The 13,962-nt window shown below is 40.2% G+C and overlaps 2 protein-coding genes across 3 annotated transcripts; both read left to right on the top strand.

The window, feature by feature from the left end:
• Positions 1-33: 33 nt before the first annotated feature.
• LOC117457752 (ribosomal protein S6 kinase-related protein-like) lies at positions 34-7,853 on the top strand. Of its 2 annotated transcripts, XM_034097975.1 has the most exons (12): positions 34-198; positions 1,018-1,257; positions 1,343-1,426; positions 1,513-1,581; positions 2,221-2,290; positions 3,029-3,136; positions 3,287-3,327; positions 3,419-3,446; positions 3,721-3,810; positions 4,068-4,156; positions 7,034-7,144; positions 7,243-7,853. In XM_034097975.1, exons 1-12 carry the CDS (start codon positions 178-180, stop codon positions 7,537-7,539), a joined length of 1,248 nt encoding a protein of 415 aa, XP_033953866.1. In that variant the 5' UTR covers positions 34-177; the 3' UTR covers positions 7,540-7,853. The 2 variants fall into 2 exon arrangements, with proteins under 2 accessions (XP_033953866.1, XP_033953867.1); XM_034097976.1 differs by lacking the exon at positions 3,419-3,446 and having other exon boundaries at positions 3,702-3,810.
• Positions 7,854-9,167: 1,314 nt separating this feature from the next.
• Positions 9,168-12,657, top strand: aldoca (aldolase C, fructose-bisphosphate, a). Its single transcript, XM_034097493.1, has 9 exons — positions 9,168-9,246; positions 9,959-10,107; positions 10,259-10,470; positions 10,800-10,854; positions 10,950-11,110; positions 11,189-11,272; positions 11,402-11,576; positions 11,665-11,864; positions 11,986-12,657. Exons 1-9 carry the CDS (start codon positions 9,176-9,178, stop codon positions 12,079-12,081), a joined length of 1,203 nt encoding a protein of 400 aa, XP_033953384.1. The 5' UTR covers positions 9,168-9,175; the 3' UTR covers positions 12,082-12,657.
• Positions 12,658-13,962: the final 1,305 nt, after the last annotated feature.

Raw genomic sequence — 13,962 nt, 5'->3', positions numbered from 1 at the left:
CGCAGGATATTTGGGAGCAGAGGGCTGAGCGATGATCGAGCTGGCAGCTTCAACTGGAGCGGAATCCAGACCCGCCGCAAACACAACACAACAACACGTGGATCAGAAAAGGATGCCAAATAAAGGACTGAACGAGTTGAGTTTTTACAGATTTGTGCGTGAGATACAGATCCCTGTATGGGCAACGACATCAGTAAGGTAGGTTCAGTGTCATCTGTCCGATACATGTGAATCATGGAAGTGGTTGTTGGGCTGTCGCTAATAAGTAGCCTATTATAACAACAACAAATAAGATATACAGCGATCGCATGTGTGGATTACTGTTGATTTAATGTGCAACTACTGGTGGATCATATATGATGCATACAGCATGTCTAGGCTGAAGAGTCAGAAATAGAGCTGTTATCAGTAAGTGATACCCCGAGGGGCAACACACTGATTCTCTGCAGCCCTGAATGAATAGCTTCATGTGTCATTGCTGGAAACTGTAGCTGTCTAAAGCTCTGTCTTTCACACATTAAACATATAAAGCTTCTCCAGATTTGTTTTTATTTCATTCATATCTTTATAAAAAGATGCAGTATAGTATACAGACAGAAGGCAACTTGTTAAGTCTTAGTTTTGTTATTAGATCTTTGAAAAAACTATTATACCATATATTCGTAAGAAACAGTTGTGTTAATATTCAGTCACTAACACAGTTCTGCATTGAAATCAGCTAAATGTATACACTAATACAAATTATGCAGATGCTTTCAGCTATTATATTATATTTTAAATGAAATGGATATTATAACTACATAAACAAATTGTGTATCTTCATGTCGAACAAGTCAGTGCTGGTTTTAAACAACAAAAATATAAAAAGTGTACTTTTACTCCTCGCTCATGTCCTTGAAAAGAGATGTTAGTCAAAAATATTTAGTAACCCATAATTTGGGGTCTAACTTAGAAATGCAAATGAAATAAATATATATACATTGTATGTTTCATAGTGCCTTGCATTTCATTATCCAGACAAAGGGACCGCCTGCTCAGCGTCGCCTCAGTCTGGGGTTCTTCTCAAACAGGAGGGTCTCCATCACCCAAAGACTCGGACACTCTGCTGTGTTTTCCCGGCCTGTTGGTCCTGATGGCAGACCCCCTGACCCCAACCCTCTGCAGCCTCCAGACCACACAGACACTCCTCCAGCTCTCATCTCTGTCTTCCTACCTGAGTTCCCACAGCGAACACTTCCTGGACCAGAGCATTTCAAGGTATCACAACAAGGATGCTCAACAGAATTGACAAAGCAAAGAATGGGAAACATTGAGATAAATGTGATGTATGTCTTTTTCACAGATCCTGGGATTCATAGCCAAAGGCTCATATGGACCCATCCTGAAAGTAAAGGACTTTTTTAAAGAGAAGACCTACGCTGTTAAGGTTAGCCATAATAATCAGTACTATAAACAAACAGCATTAGGAACATTGAATAGTTTTTGTGTAATCCTTTCTATATTGTTGCATAGGTTCTACCAAAGTCAGACATCTTGAAGCATGGAGTGCTTGAGCAGTCAAAAGAAGAAGTCATCATTCAGGTATCACAGTGTACACTCTCAGCTGTGGACAGCGTGTACTGTGACTATACTGTTCTTATTCTGCTGCAACAATTAGTCCATTCATGGAAATAAATGATTTAGAAATCCATTTATAATTTTTCAAGCCAAATATTTGCTGGTTTCAGCTTATCAGATATTATGATTCATTACCTATATATACAGTCTATGTTCATTACCCATTATCTTAGATCAGTTCAACAATAACTTTTTGTGTTTGTTTTAGGATTGTTGGTCGAACAGTTCAAACAATCTAGGGAAATTACTTTGGACACTGAGAAGTCCTGAAGGCTGTTTTTTTTCCAAACTTTTTAAAATTTCACAGACTAAGAAATAATCATGAAGAAAGTATGATGAAAATAATTGTTGGTTTTGGTCCTACTTACGAACTATTGAAAAATGTAATGAGGTTACTCAAAGTACAACTTTTGCTAAAGGCAATGTTTTACTTGCATTTTTAATAACCAACAAAGAATAATATGTTTAAATGATCTCTGAATGATTCTGTTTTGGTTTGTCATCACTCTCTTCTACAGTTTATCATATTGCACAGAAGTTCCCTTTCCATCTCACTGTTATATTCACTTTCACTCTGTGTGTGTGTCGACTGTTGAATTGCAGCGGCAGCTCAAACACCCATTCATCCACAATCTGCAGGACTGCTGGCAGACACAGCGCCATCTCTTCCTTAGTGAGTTATTAAGAATAAGCGATGGCACAGTTCAACCCCTCTTCCCTTTAACTATCCTACTATTTGTGTCCCCCTCCCCAATCCCCCTCTTTGTCCCATAGTAAAATAAATCAGTTCAAACCCCAGTGCTGGATATTGAAGAGGTGTACTGCCATCTAATGAGAAAGCTGGGTAAAGCTCAGATGCTGCAATGCCTGCATGACTTTCAAGTTTTTAGCCATGATCATTTACATTTACATATGTGTAATATTGTAAAGCGCTTTGAGCACCTTTAAAAGCGCTCTAATTAAAAAATGTAATCCATTATTATTATTATTATTATTATCATATATTTGTACATCCAAAGTGGTATTCAAATATGTGACCCAACCATCAGGAGACTAACAAGTCAGAAGCATGTGTGTTTCAGTCTTCATCTTCTTCCTTTTCCCCCCAGAGAGAATGTGCGATGAGCAAGGCTTTTTATTTTTCTTCCTTTTGGGTTATAAGGATACTGGCCGCTGACATAAGAAGTGTGTGTGTGTGTGTGTGTGTGTGTGTGTGTGTGTGTGTGTGTGTGTGTGTGTGTGTGTGTGTGTGTGTGTGTGTGTGTGTGTGTGTGTGTGTGTGTGTGTGTGTGTGTGTGTGTGTGTGTGTGTGTGTGTGTGTGTGTGTGTGTGTGTGTGTGTGTGTGTGTGTGTGTGTGTGTGTGTGTGTGTGTGTGTGTGTGTGTGCGTGCGTGTGTTTTATCCTCTGCAGTGTGCGATTATTGCAGCACTGGAGACTTATACACTTGCTGGTTACTGAAGGGCCAGTTTAGGGAGGATGAGGTCCGGCTGTTTGCTGCAGAGCTGGGCAGTGCGCTTGGTTAGTGATCATCAAACTTTTATCATTAAGATGTTATCATATTGACCTTTGACATTGTAAAAGACTTTGTAAAAATGTATATTTTAAACTATTTTCACTTCCTTGTTATCTTGTTTTTATGTCAAGTATCTCACCCTCTGTTATTTCTAGGATTTCTGCATGACTTAGGGATCATACATAGAGACGTAAAGGTATGATGTTTTATATGTAAGGTTATTTCCCCATTTATAATGCATAATCATGACTTTTTACAACATTCATTATTTACTGTTTTTGACTCAGATGGAGAACATTCTTTTAAGTGATCAAGGTAATGCACGTTGTCTACATTTTTGACCTACGACGTGTAAAGACATTTAGTGTGGTCATTCATTTAAAATACATGTTGTCACTGTCACAGCAAAAAGTAAGACTAACACATGCCACTAAACAAAAAAACAATGCAAATGACATTAGTAACAAAAATACTCATCATAAGCTTGCCCATAAAATACGTATACACATACAATTCAAGACTCTTCTTTCTAAATCATGATCTATAAATACCAGTGCATTTGTATTTCAGTGTGTTTTCAATGACCCAGGTCACCTGCGTCTGTCTGATTTTGGACTTGCACAGCGGCTAAAAAGAGGAGGAAGAGCATTCACGATATGTGGGACGATCCAATACATGGGTGAGATTTTAATTTCCTTTTCTCACCTAGAGGTAAATGTCATATTTCGAAGCTACAGTATGTAGTATCAGCATTAGAGTAACATTGTAGCAGCATCTACTCCCTTTGGATTCAGTTGACCCAGTTATGAATGTGATGCACCTGCGCTTCGGTTCATGTTGCACATCTTTGTAATATTCCCATTTATTGTCTAAGTGATGCTCATTTGTCATTGTAAGGTTTGTTTCCATGATTGTTTCCCTTTTTTGTCTGAACAGCTCCTGAAGTATTAAGTGGGGGTCCGTACAATCACGCTGCTGACTGGTGGTCTTTTGGGGTTATGCTGTTCTCACTGGTGACAGGAAAGGTGAGAGCACAACAACTCAATGTTTATTAGTTTACATGTCGTTAGCCTAATAGCGTAATTGCCTAAGTAATTTTTTGGCCAAATTGTGATATCTGCCTAACTTTACTCTCCTACCACTGCTGCATCACCCTGCCTTATTGCCGATGTCCTCAGCCTATCAGAACGCATTTTAGAGTCCAAAATCACTATCTGCCTAAGTCATCTCTTTGACTTAGGCATTTTTGACGCTACATACAAAGATGGCGGACCGCATGAGACAGAGGGCTCTGCTGACCACAAGTGAAGCATTAGCTCTTCTTTTTGATTCATCTGGTGAGCTAGTTCATATTTCTTCAACTTTCTAGACACTAAATGTACTTTCAGTCAATCAAAGAGATTAGGAACTGTGTGTTTAAACTTTTAATCACATTTCTGCGACAAGGTATGATGAAGTAGCAACACTCAGCAACTTTATTTTCTTCTGCTTCAGGGTCAGGAAATGAACTTGATACAAATTTAGAGAAGGACTCAGAGAAGGATTTAGATGACAGTAGATGTGAGAAAGAAGGAAATGACATAGACACCGGGCAACGGATTGAAGAAGAAACAGCCGATGAAGCCTCCAGAGCTGATTCTGATCCTGATTCATGGTCAGAAAGTGAACACGATGACTCTGTCTTGGATGAGGACTATAGACCTAAGAAAGATGACCGCCCAGATGATGATAGTGATGCAGACATGGCTCAACATAGTGAAGAAGAGGCTGCACTTGAAGCTCCCGCTGTTAAACGTCATAAGCGTCCAAGGTCACATATGTGGAAGCGACAGGTGATAAAAGAGAAGCGCCTTAAGGGGGAGAGTAACAAGAATGCAACGGGACAGGAGAGACAGCCAAAGACCATGGGCCCACCCTGCACATCACAGCACTGCTTAAGGTCGGAGAAACGAAGTTGTGAACTGCTGAGTGAAGAAGAGAGAACGGATATCTTCAACAATTTCTGGTCCATGCCCTCCTGGGAGACACGCAAGCTGTAGCCTATATCCAGACTTTAGTGGGAAATGTGCCTATAAAGCAGAAGAAAGGTAGTGTTGCATCAAGGAGAAAAACGTCCCTATCATACCACCTGCAACTGGCAGATAGATGTAAACTACCTGTGTGTAAGATTATTTTCTGTTCAACCCTTGGCATTGCCCCCAGAACCATCGGATCATGGTTAACTGTGGACATGAAAACCAAAACTGATCCGCCCAAACCCAAGATCAATAAGACTGGTCCACATATGCCCATATCAGATGCTGACCAGACCTTCCTGAAAGAATGGCTCTCTGGGCTACCTACTGTTCCATCCCATTACTGCCGTCAGGTTCCCTCCTATCAGGATAAGAAGTGTGTGGAGCCGGGAACAGTTCTAAGTGACCTTCACAAGGAATACCAGAAAGCTGCTGGTAAAAGTGGAGCACGTGTTGTGAGTGAGACATATTTCAGAAAAGTGTTCAGTGAGCAGAAATACTCTGTGTTCGTACCAAAAAAAGACCAGTGTGATGTATGTATCGGCGCCAAGGTGGGAAATATAGATCAGGATACCCTTACTACTCACATGAAATTAAAGGTTCAAGCTCAAGCTGAAAAAGCTAAGGATAAACAGGAATCCAGTGTTCTTCTGTGTCCCAAGACAAAAGCTAGCAAGATGTATTACAAAACTAAATTACAGATGCACAACTTTACTTGCTTCAACCTGGGTAACAAAGATGGGTATTGTTACGCCTGGGAGGAGCATGAGGGCTCCCTCAGCAGCGAGGTTTTTGCCCATCTGCAGTGCAAGCACTTTGAGTCAGTCCTAGACGCCAACCGAAACATCGAAAAGGTCCTAGTCTGGAGTGATGGCTGCGGCTATCAAAATCGATGTTGTACCATCACAAATGCGTACCTAGATCTGGCCATGAAGCATGGTGTCACCATAGAACAAAAGTTTCTGGTTGCAGGGCACACACAAATGGAGTGCGACTCCATGCATAGCCTCATTGAACGGCGTACCATCAAAGATATTCATACTCCACGTGATTACATTGTCATCCTTGAGACTGCACGTTTGCACCCATCCCCATACAAGGTGACCCAGCTATACCACAGTGACTTCATGAAGTTATCTGGGGCCTATGTCACCAAAATTCGACCAGGCAGAAAAGTTGGTGACCCCACAGTCCATGACCTTCGGGCTCTCCAGTACTTGGCAGATGGTCGAATCCGGCACAAGTTCGATTTTGAGTCTGACTGGGAGGACCTAACTCAGCGACTCAGCATCCCCGAAGAACCGGTCCACTGGGTCCCACTCTTTCCTTCCCAATCGCCAATTACTCTCAGGAAATACAATGACTTGCAGGCAATGAAACCAGTACTACCAAGAGTGGCCCACCAGTACTACGACAACCTCCCTCGTCAATAGAAAACGAGTTCACACAGCACCTGAGTAGGATTTGGTTAAGGTTAAACAAGTAAAACAACTTGGTTAAGGTCAGACATTTAGAACAACTTGGTTAAGGTTAGACAGGTAACACAACTTGGTTATATTTAGGAAAGTAAAACTACTTTTCTATGTTATGTTTGTATTCATGTGTAAAAAAAGTTGTGTAAGAAAAATTGCCTAAGTCATGGCACATTCTGCCTAAGTCATTTTTATTTGTTATGCAATTGATGTGTCTTTTTTTTGTTGCACATTTGTTCACACATCTGGTTGAACTTACTGTTACAAAATCAATAAAAAAATACCAATGTGCTTGCTAAAAATTGTGTTTTTTCTTGTTTTCCAAAAACATTCAAATATGACTTGGGCAATTATGCTATTAGGCTAACGATGTGATTTTGTGTCAATTGTCTGAGACCTTTTTTTTCTTTTGCAGTTTCCAGTACCTGCAGAGCCAGACCACATCATCATGTTAAAAAAGGTCAAGGATTGTCCTTACATCCTACCTGAGACCTTCAGCTCTGCTCTGATCTCCCTGCTCACTGAGGTTTGTAAATGTGACTTCCATTTCTTTAATGTGGAAGAAATAATAATAATAATAATAGAACCATATGTCTCAGTAAATATTCTTATTTATTTTTGCAGCTTTTGTGCAAGACTCCAGTGAACCGGCTTCGTAACCTGGAGTGTTTAAAGATGCAGGCTTTCTTTCGTGGCACTTCATTTGACTCACTCATCCTTCAGAAGACGCCTGTTAAAGTCATCCTGGAGCTGAGGACTCATCCTGATTGGCCAGCTAAAGCCTTGAGAGGCCTTTCATTAGACATATTTGATGACTTTGACTGCGATAAAATCTTTCATTCTCCTTCAACTCCCACTGAACTGTCTCCTACGTTGGCAACCATGGACCTGGCTACAGAGCAGACGACTGGACAATGTTAGTGAAGAAGTTAACTGGAAATAAACTATATTTTACTGCCACATTTGTATTTCTGCGAGTATATAATGAAGCTGTTTGAAAGCTAAGTTATCTACATTATTTAAGATGTATCCTAACCTTTTGAAATGAATGTGTTGTAAGCTAACATGTTGTGCTCCTTGGTACAGCAAATGTCTTAGTGCATTATTGATTTCTATGCATCACATTACCTTTATTATTTATTTGAATACTTACGTATCACCAAAAGTAGTCTGGGTATATGTGTTTCATTTTACAATCAAGTAATAATGGGATGCGTCTGTGCATATTCAGTTCATTCTAATCTGAATGTGAATTGTGTTGGCAACTGAGCTCCAACAAAATATGTAAACTAATGTTTTAATAAAACAATATACTGCAAATGTAGCCTTTATCTCCAGCAACAAAAATAATCTCAATCAAGGCTCTATTGAAATGTGTCTGCAGGATCAGTGACACCTTGGGTCGACCTATTTAAAGGAGTGCTGAAAAACCTATCGAGGACAAACTTAATAGGACAGAAAATGAAGGACCAGATAAAGTATCATCATTAAATATTTTTAATTAGGTAACGGAGGGGAAAAAATGAGGGCCCGGCGGAGGAAGTCACGTATAATTGCTGTTCTTATTGGAGTCATCTATCTATTTTAAACTTTTTAAACTGTATCTCCCTGAAAGGGGGGCTCCGGGTTCTCCTTTCGCTGCCTCCTGACACTGAATACCTCTCAGGCCCTTGTCTTAGACAGGTCCCTGTGTTGCTGCAGTCCAGTGACCCATATCTAGTTTCAGAGGCACAGTGACCCACAGTAGTGAAGGGAGGAGTCCCCTGAAACACTGCTGACTATCCCACTGAATATAACCTGATAGTAACATCATATACCAGGAACACACAACAAAAAACATGCTGTTTCCTGAACATATAGCTCATACCTCAAATTCAAAATTAGAAACATGGTGATGATACTGTTAAGCTCACAGAAATGTAGTCACATTGTTGTATTTAACATTATAAGTATGTTGTAGTATGTATGTATTTTTGAGAGGAAAACATACAAAAATTCCACCTTCAAAAAGGAAATGATTTAGCTGACCTATTTCTGTCTTTAATTTAGGACGTTTCACCACGTTCATTTACATTGAATGTAACCTGGAAATGTACTTCTTTAACAACAAAGACAGCCGAGTGCCGGAATTGTTCTGAGACTGAACCCCCCCCCGTGAATTCAGGGATGAAGACCAAATTATCTTGAGACTTAAAATATTCCTCTGGGCACGATTTGACTCATTAAAATAAAAATAGCACACCATGGGGTATAGTTAAATGCCTTAAATTAGGTTGCTTTATGGGTAGAGGATTTCCTAATACGACGTATACGTAATTGAGACACATCAGCATGTATGCAAAACTTAAATATAAACATAATTGTTATATACATCCAATTTACACCAGCACTGCAAGTTGGAAGCACAAGAGTAACATCAGCATAAAACCAGCATATGTCTGTATTCAAATGGAATGATTCATCAAAAATCTGCTAATTTATATAGGGCAGATATGGGTGTAAGCGCCGCCCAGGGGTGTGGGCTTATGAGGTTTGACATACTTGAGCTGGATACAAAATGAAGCTGACTGAGAGTCTCCGATCAGTGTTCATCACACCAGAGGAAAGGACATATTTGATTTCTGTCAGGTATGAACAGCTCATCTCTTATTTAAATGTAGGATTATATCACTGACTTCAATGGGTACATCTGAATGTACCTGCATAAAGTATGATCTGTTAACTTGCTGCTTTAAGAATGTTGGTGTAAACCAAAATGTAATTTGTACTTGAGAGAGAATTTAAAGCCGGTTTTATATTTTATCAACAGTGCTATCAACGTGGTTAGTAAGTTTGACGATTGTCTTTTGTTTCTTGCACCAGTTTCCACTTATTTAGCCTGTATGCTACAACAACACAGGAATGTAACACTGTAGGGATCAACTAATACTTTTTGTGGTTTTTAGTGAATGAATAATAATAATAATAATAATATATTTTATTTATAAGCGCACTTTTCATTTGCGTAAACAAAACTCAAAGTGCTAGAATGATGAGGTTTAATTTGTATGTTGGACAACTATAGTTTAAAGTTATCACTCAATTATTTACGTTATCAATCAATGATGCACGAGTTAACCCAGACAATGTTTTCTTTACCTTTTGTGAACAGCATCTATAGAAGCTGATGCTTCAGTAGGTTGTTCAGCGCTCTTTGGAACCAACATGAGAAAATACCAATAGGGGCCAATATGTTGAGGGAGACAGAAGAATAGGGGCAACTAAAGACATTTAACAAACAGCAATGCTGGGTTATATCCGTCTAATTTTGGTTGTGAATGTCTGATAAAACAATCTTAAGGCGACTCCTACCAAAGGCTGCAGGACAATCAGTCAGGATGACACATCAGTCCCCAACGCTCTCCGAGGCGCAGAAGAGGGAGCTACATGAGACCGCTCTACGCATAGTTTCTCCAGGGAAGGGAATTCTGGCTGCAGATGAGTCTGTAGGTCTGTAGCACTTTTACTTTTTCCTAAAACGTAATTAAACATGTGTGCCATTAATATATCAAAACAATTATGTCACAAATAAAGGCCACCAAGTACCAAGAGTTCACAGTATGGATACTAACATCCCATGTGCACATCATGTTGGTTTCAGGCAGCATGGCTAAGCGGCTGGCTCAGGTGGGAGTGGAGAACACGGAGGAGAACCGCAGACAGTACCGGCAGATTCTCTTCAGCGCAGACGATCGAGTCAGCGGCTGCATTGGAGGAATCATCTTCTTCCATGAGACCCTGTACCAGAACTCTGATACAGGCATACCCTTTGTGAAGATGATCAGGGACAGGGGCATCCTGGTTGGCATCAAGGTGTGGCAGTTTACTATCAAATATTGAATAATCCTACCCTCCCTTGTGGTATCAAGATTGCATCTGTAATAAATATGTAAGTTTGTGACAATTCATTCTGTACGCTGAGTAAGGGTTGTGTCTAAACGGTAAACTTTTGCAAAACTCTTGCAAAATGTTTCGAGTTAGGCATTGACCTTCAATTGTTACGGTTATAATAGCTTGGCAGGGAGACTCATAAACGTTTTAGCCAAGTTTCGCACGTCAATGTTTACCATCCACAAACAACCCTTATTTAGTTGTTTTTGTTTATGAGACTTTGACATCACTTCTCACATTTGTATTCGCAGGTAGACAAGGGTGTCGTGCCCCTGGCAGGATCCTTTGGAGAAACCACCACGCAGGGTCAGACAAAAACTACTTTGTGCACTGCTTATTTCACTCACATCACCCGTATATTACAAAACAAAAAAATTATATTTTCTACACCTCTGCCGCAGGTCTAGATGGATTGTCCGATCGCTGTGCACAATATAAAAAGGATGGAGCAGTCTTTGCAAAGTGGCGCTGTGTGCTTAAAGTCAGTGAAACTAATCCATCAACACTGGCTATCACAGAAAATGCAAATGTTCTTGCACGCTACTCCAGTATCTGCCAGCAGGTAAGGACCCAATATTATAAATAATCTCTATATGAGATGCAACTGTATTGTTTTAACAAGATGTCCATTTTCGAGCAGCATGGCATTGTGCCCATCATTGAGCCGGAGATTTTGCCTGATGGAGATCATGACCTAAAACGCAGCCAGTACATCACTGAGAAGGTGCGTGCCTCTTTCCGTACATACTGCATGTGCATGGGTGATGTTGTTATTACTGGAGAAAGAAGTGACACAGTGAGGAGGGGGAGTACCTGTGTGTTATCTCTTTGGGAAACAATGTGTATATTGTAGGTCCTGACTGCAGTGTACAAGGCTATGTCGGACCACCATGTGTACCTGGAAGGCACCCTCCTAAAACCCAACATGGTCACCTCTGGACACAGCTGCTCCACCAAGTACGGCCCAGAGGAGGTTGCAATGGCGACTGTCACCGCCCTGCGCCGCACTGTCCCCCCAGCAGTCACAGGTGAGCCAGAGAGAGGGTTTTACACCTATATGTTTGAAGTTTGCAAAAACCAAATGAGAGTAACATGATGTGCCTTTGTTCCCCGCAGGTGTGGCTTTTCTTTCCGGTGGTCAGAGTGAAGAAGAGGCTACTGTCCATCTCAATGCCATTAACAACTGCCCTCTGGCCAAACCCTGGATCCTATCGTTCTCTTTCGGCCGAGCGCTGCAGGCGTCTGCACTGAGAGCCTGGAGGGGACATAAAGAAAACGAGAAAGGAGCCACTGAGCAGTTCATCAAGAAAGCCGAGGTAAGTCCAGCTTATTTGCTGCAGATAAAACACATGTTCCTGATCTTATACGTTACACATAATTACTCAATGTTTGCTTTTGTATTGCTTATTTATTATTATGTATCTTCTCTGTCCACAGGCAAACAGTCTGGCCTCTCAGGGGAAGTACACTGGTGGTGATAATAACTCCACTGATGCTGGCCAGCGCAGCTATGGTTCCTCTCATGCATACTGAGTAGCATGAGTAGCCATGTTATCATTAGCATTGTGTTTTCTTTCATTACCATAACAACTATTGTGAAGTAGATAAAAGGGTTGGTTAAAAAATGTGACACTTATGATGATGATGTTACATGTAAACAAGTGACAGTGTGTTTGTTTTCCTTGACAAATGATGACAAACAGAACGCAGCCTTGGGTTTCTAATGCATGTATTGAATGAAGAGTGCTAGCTTTATCACTTTACATTGTGCTCTTACTGCTTTATAAGATTACCAGTATAACAAATAATGACGAAAAACGTGGCATTGTGGCTGCAGAATAATTACTACATTTCTGACATACAATTTCCCTCCTGTTCGGGGAAGTATCTTTAAGTTGTGCAAAATGTCTTTGTGAATGAGTCTGTATACTTTAGTTTTGTTAGTGAACATCCTCACAAATATAATATGCCTCCGCAGTCGATATGAAATTCACAATCTTCACTTCATGGAACTCAAAATGTATTGTGATTGTGTGTGTAGTTATTTTGAACAGTTCTCTCTAATTGTATAGACATTAAAGCATTCAAACAATAAAACTGTTCAGGTTCCGTGTGGGGTCGATATCTTGTTGTATTATACCATCAGCCAAATCACATGTTTCCAGTACAAGAATCAAACTAGAGAAATTAGGTATTGTATTTACCATTGATAGTTAAACTTATTTTGTCATCTCCTTCAAATATATAGGATGCAGTCAGCTGTAGATCATCAGAGTTGTAGATAAAGCCAAAAGCAATCCTAAAGTGTTGTTATAACATCCCCAACATGCAGACATTATTACTTTTTTTGGAAGTGAAATATATGTTTCATAAAAATCTGTTTCCAATCTGTAAGTAAATATCCTACTATCTGTATGTATACAGATACATTAATATATTATATTCCTTATAACGACAGCAACAGGTCTCTATATTAATGTTTCAATATCAAGTGCTTTCATTAGTTTTATTTCCATATTGTTTATGTTAATGATGTTAATGAAGAGAGTGTGATGTACACAAAATCACTTGATACATTATTGGGCGTCTATTGATTACTAAAGTGTACTTTGGCAAGAAGGCAAGAGGGCAAAAGATGGTTCAAGGACTTAAAAGACCAATAGAAGGCCCAAGGTGGAAATAGAGAGCATGACATGACTGCTTTATGTTGTGAAAATTCAGCTTTTTAATTCATCTTCAGATTCCTGCTCCATCATTTGGCTCTTACAGCCACATTCAAAGTTAAACTCAGCCTTCATACAGCAGCTAACATCTGCCCCAGCCCCAACCTACAGCCTCTGCCAGCATTCTACAGAAAAATGTAGGTTGCAGACACCTGCAGCCTGAAGCTCCACCTACAGTCATCAAACTGAATCTGCACTTCCGCCTCCACCTGAAGATTATACCAGAAACCTTTCGATCCACTTGTTGTCTTTCCCAGCAACCTTCACCACCAGTTTCCATTTTACCGCTATGTTGAGACCAGGGATACACATGTAAATATAATCTTTCAGTTAACGTGAATGAATGCCTGGCCAAGCAGTTTACTTCTTCTTCTGATTTCTAAGAGGTATTTCTTACGTTGTGTGAAAGACAGAGCAAACATTCATCAAGACTACGCTACCTGACCTCGCCACCTCCTGCTTATCTCCCAAACTAAGATCGCCCCTCCCTCTCTCTGGCACCACATCACTTTAGCAGATCATTGGAGGTCTGAAGAATCTAGAGACAATCCACCTGATACTTCAGGGCCTTACATTGCCAACCATGCTCCCTAAAAACAGAGAGTTTGCTCTATTACCGTGTACTTTAAGCCTTTGCTCTGTTGCTTAATATTTGTTCATTTGCGTATGCCTGCAGATATATTTTCATACT

This window comes from Pseudochaenichthys georgianus, chromosome 13 (assembly GCF_902827115.2).
Source record: "Pseudochaenichthys georgianus chromosome 13, fPseGeo1.2, whole genome shotgun sequence".
Classification (NCBI taxonomy): Eukaryota; Metazoa; Chordata; class Actinopteri; order Perciformes; family Channichthyidae; genus Pseudochaenichthys; species Pseudochaenichthys georgianus.
Note: the sequence above shows the minus strand (reverse complement) of the source record. Positions and strands in the feature narration are given on the sequence as shown.

Bases quoted from the DNA above. Each gene is read 5' to 3' on its own strand.
- aldoca (XM_034097493.1), top strand. From the start codon at position 9,176: ATGAAGCTGACTGAGAGTCTCCGATCAGTGTTCATCACACCAGAGGAA. The intron at 9,247-9,958 runs GTATGAACAGCT...AACAATCTTAAG, and splicing joins ACATATTTGATTTCTGTCAG to GCGACTCCTACCAAAGGCTG. The intron at 10,855-10,949 runs GTCAGACAAAAA...CCTCTGCCGCAG, and splicing joins TGGAGAAACCACCACGCAGG to GTCTAGATGGATTGTCCGAT.
- LOC117457752 (XM_034097975.1), top strand. From the start codon at position 178: ATGGGCAACGACATCAGTAAG. The intron at 3,328-3,418 runs GTATGATGTTTT...TTTTTGACTCAG, and splicing joins TCATACATAGAGACGTAAAG to ATGGAGAACATTCTTTTAAG. The intron at 3,447-3,720 runs GTAATGCACGTT...TCAATGACCCAG, and splicing joins CATTCTTTTAAGTGATCAAG to GTCACCTGCGTCTGTCTGAT.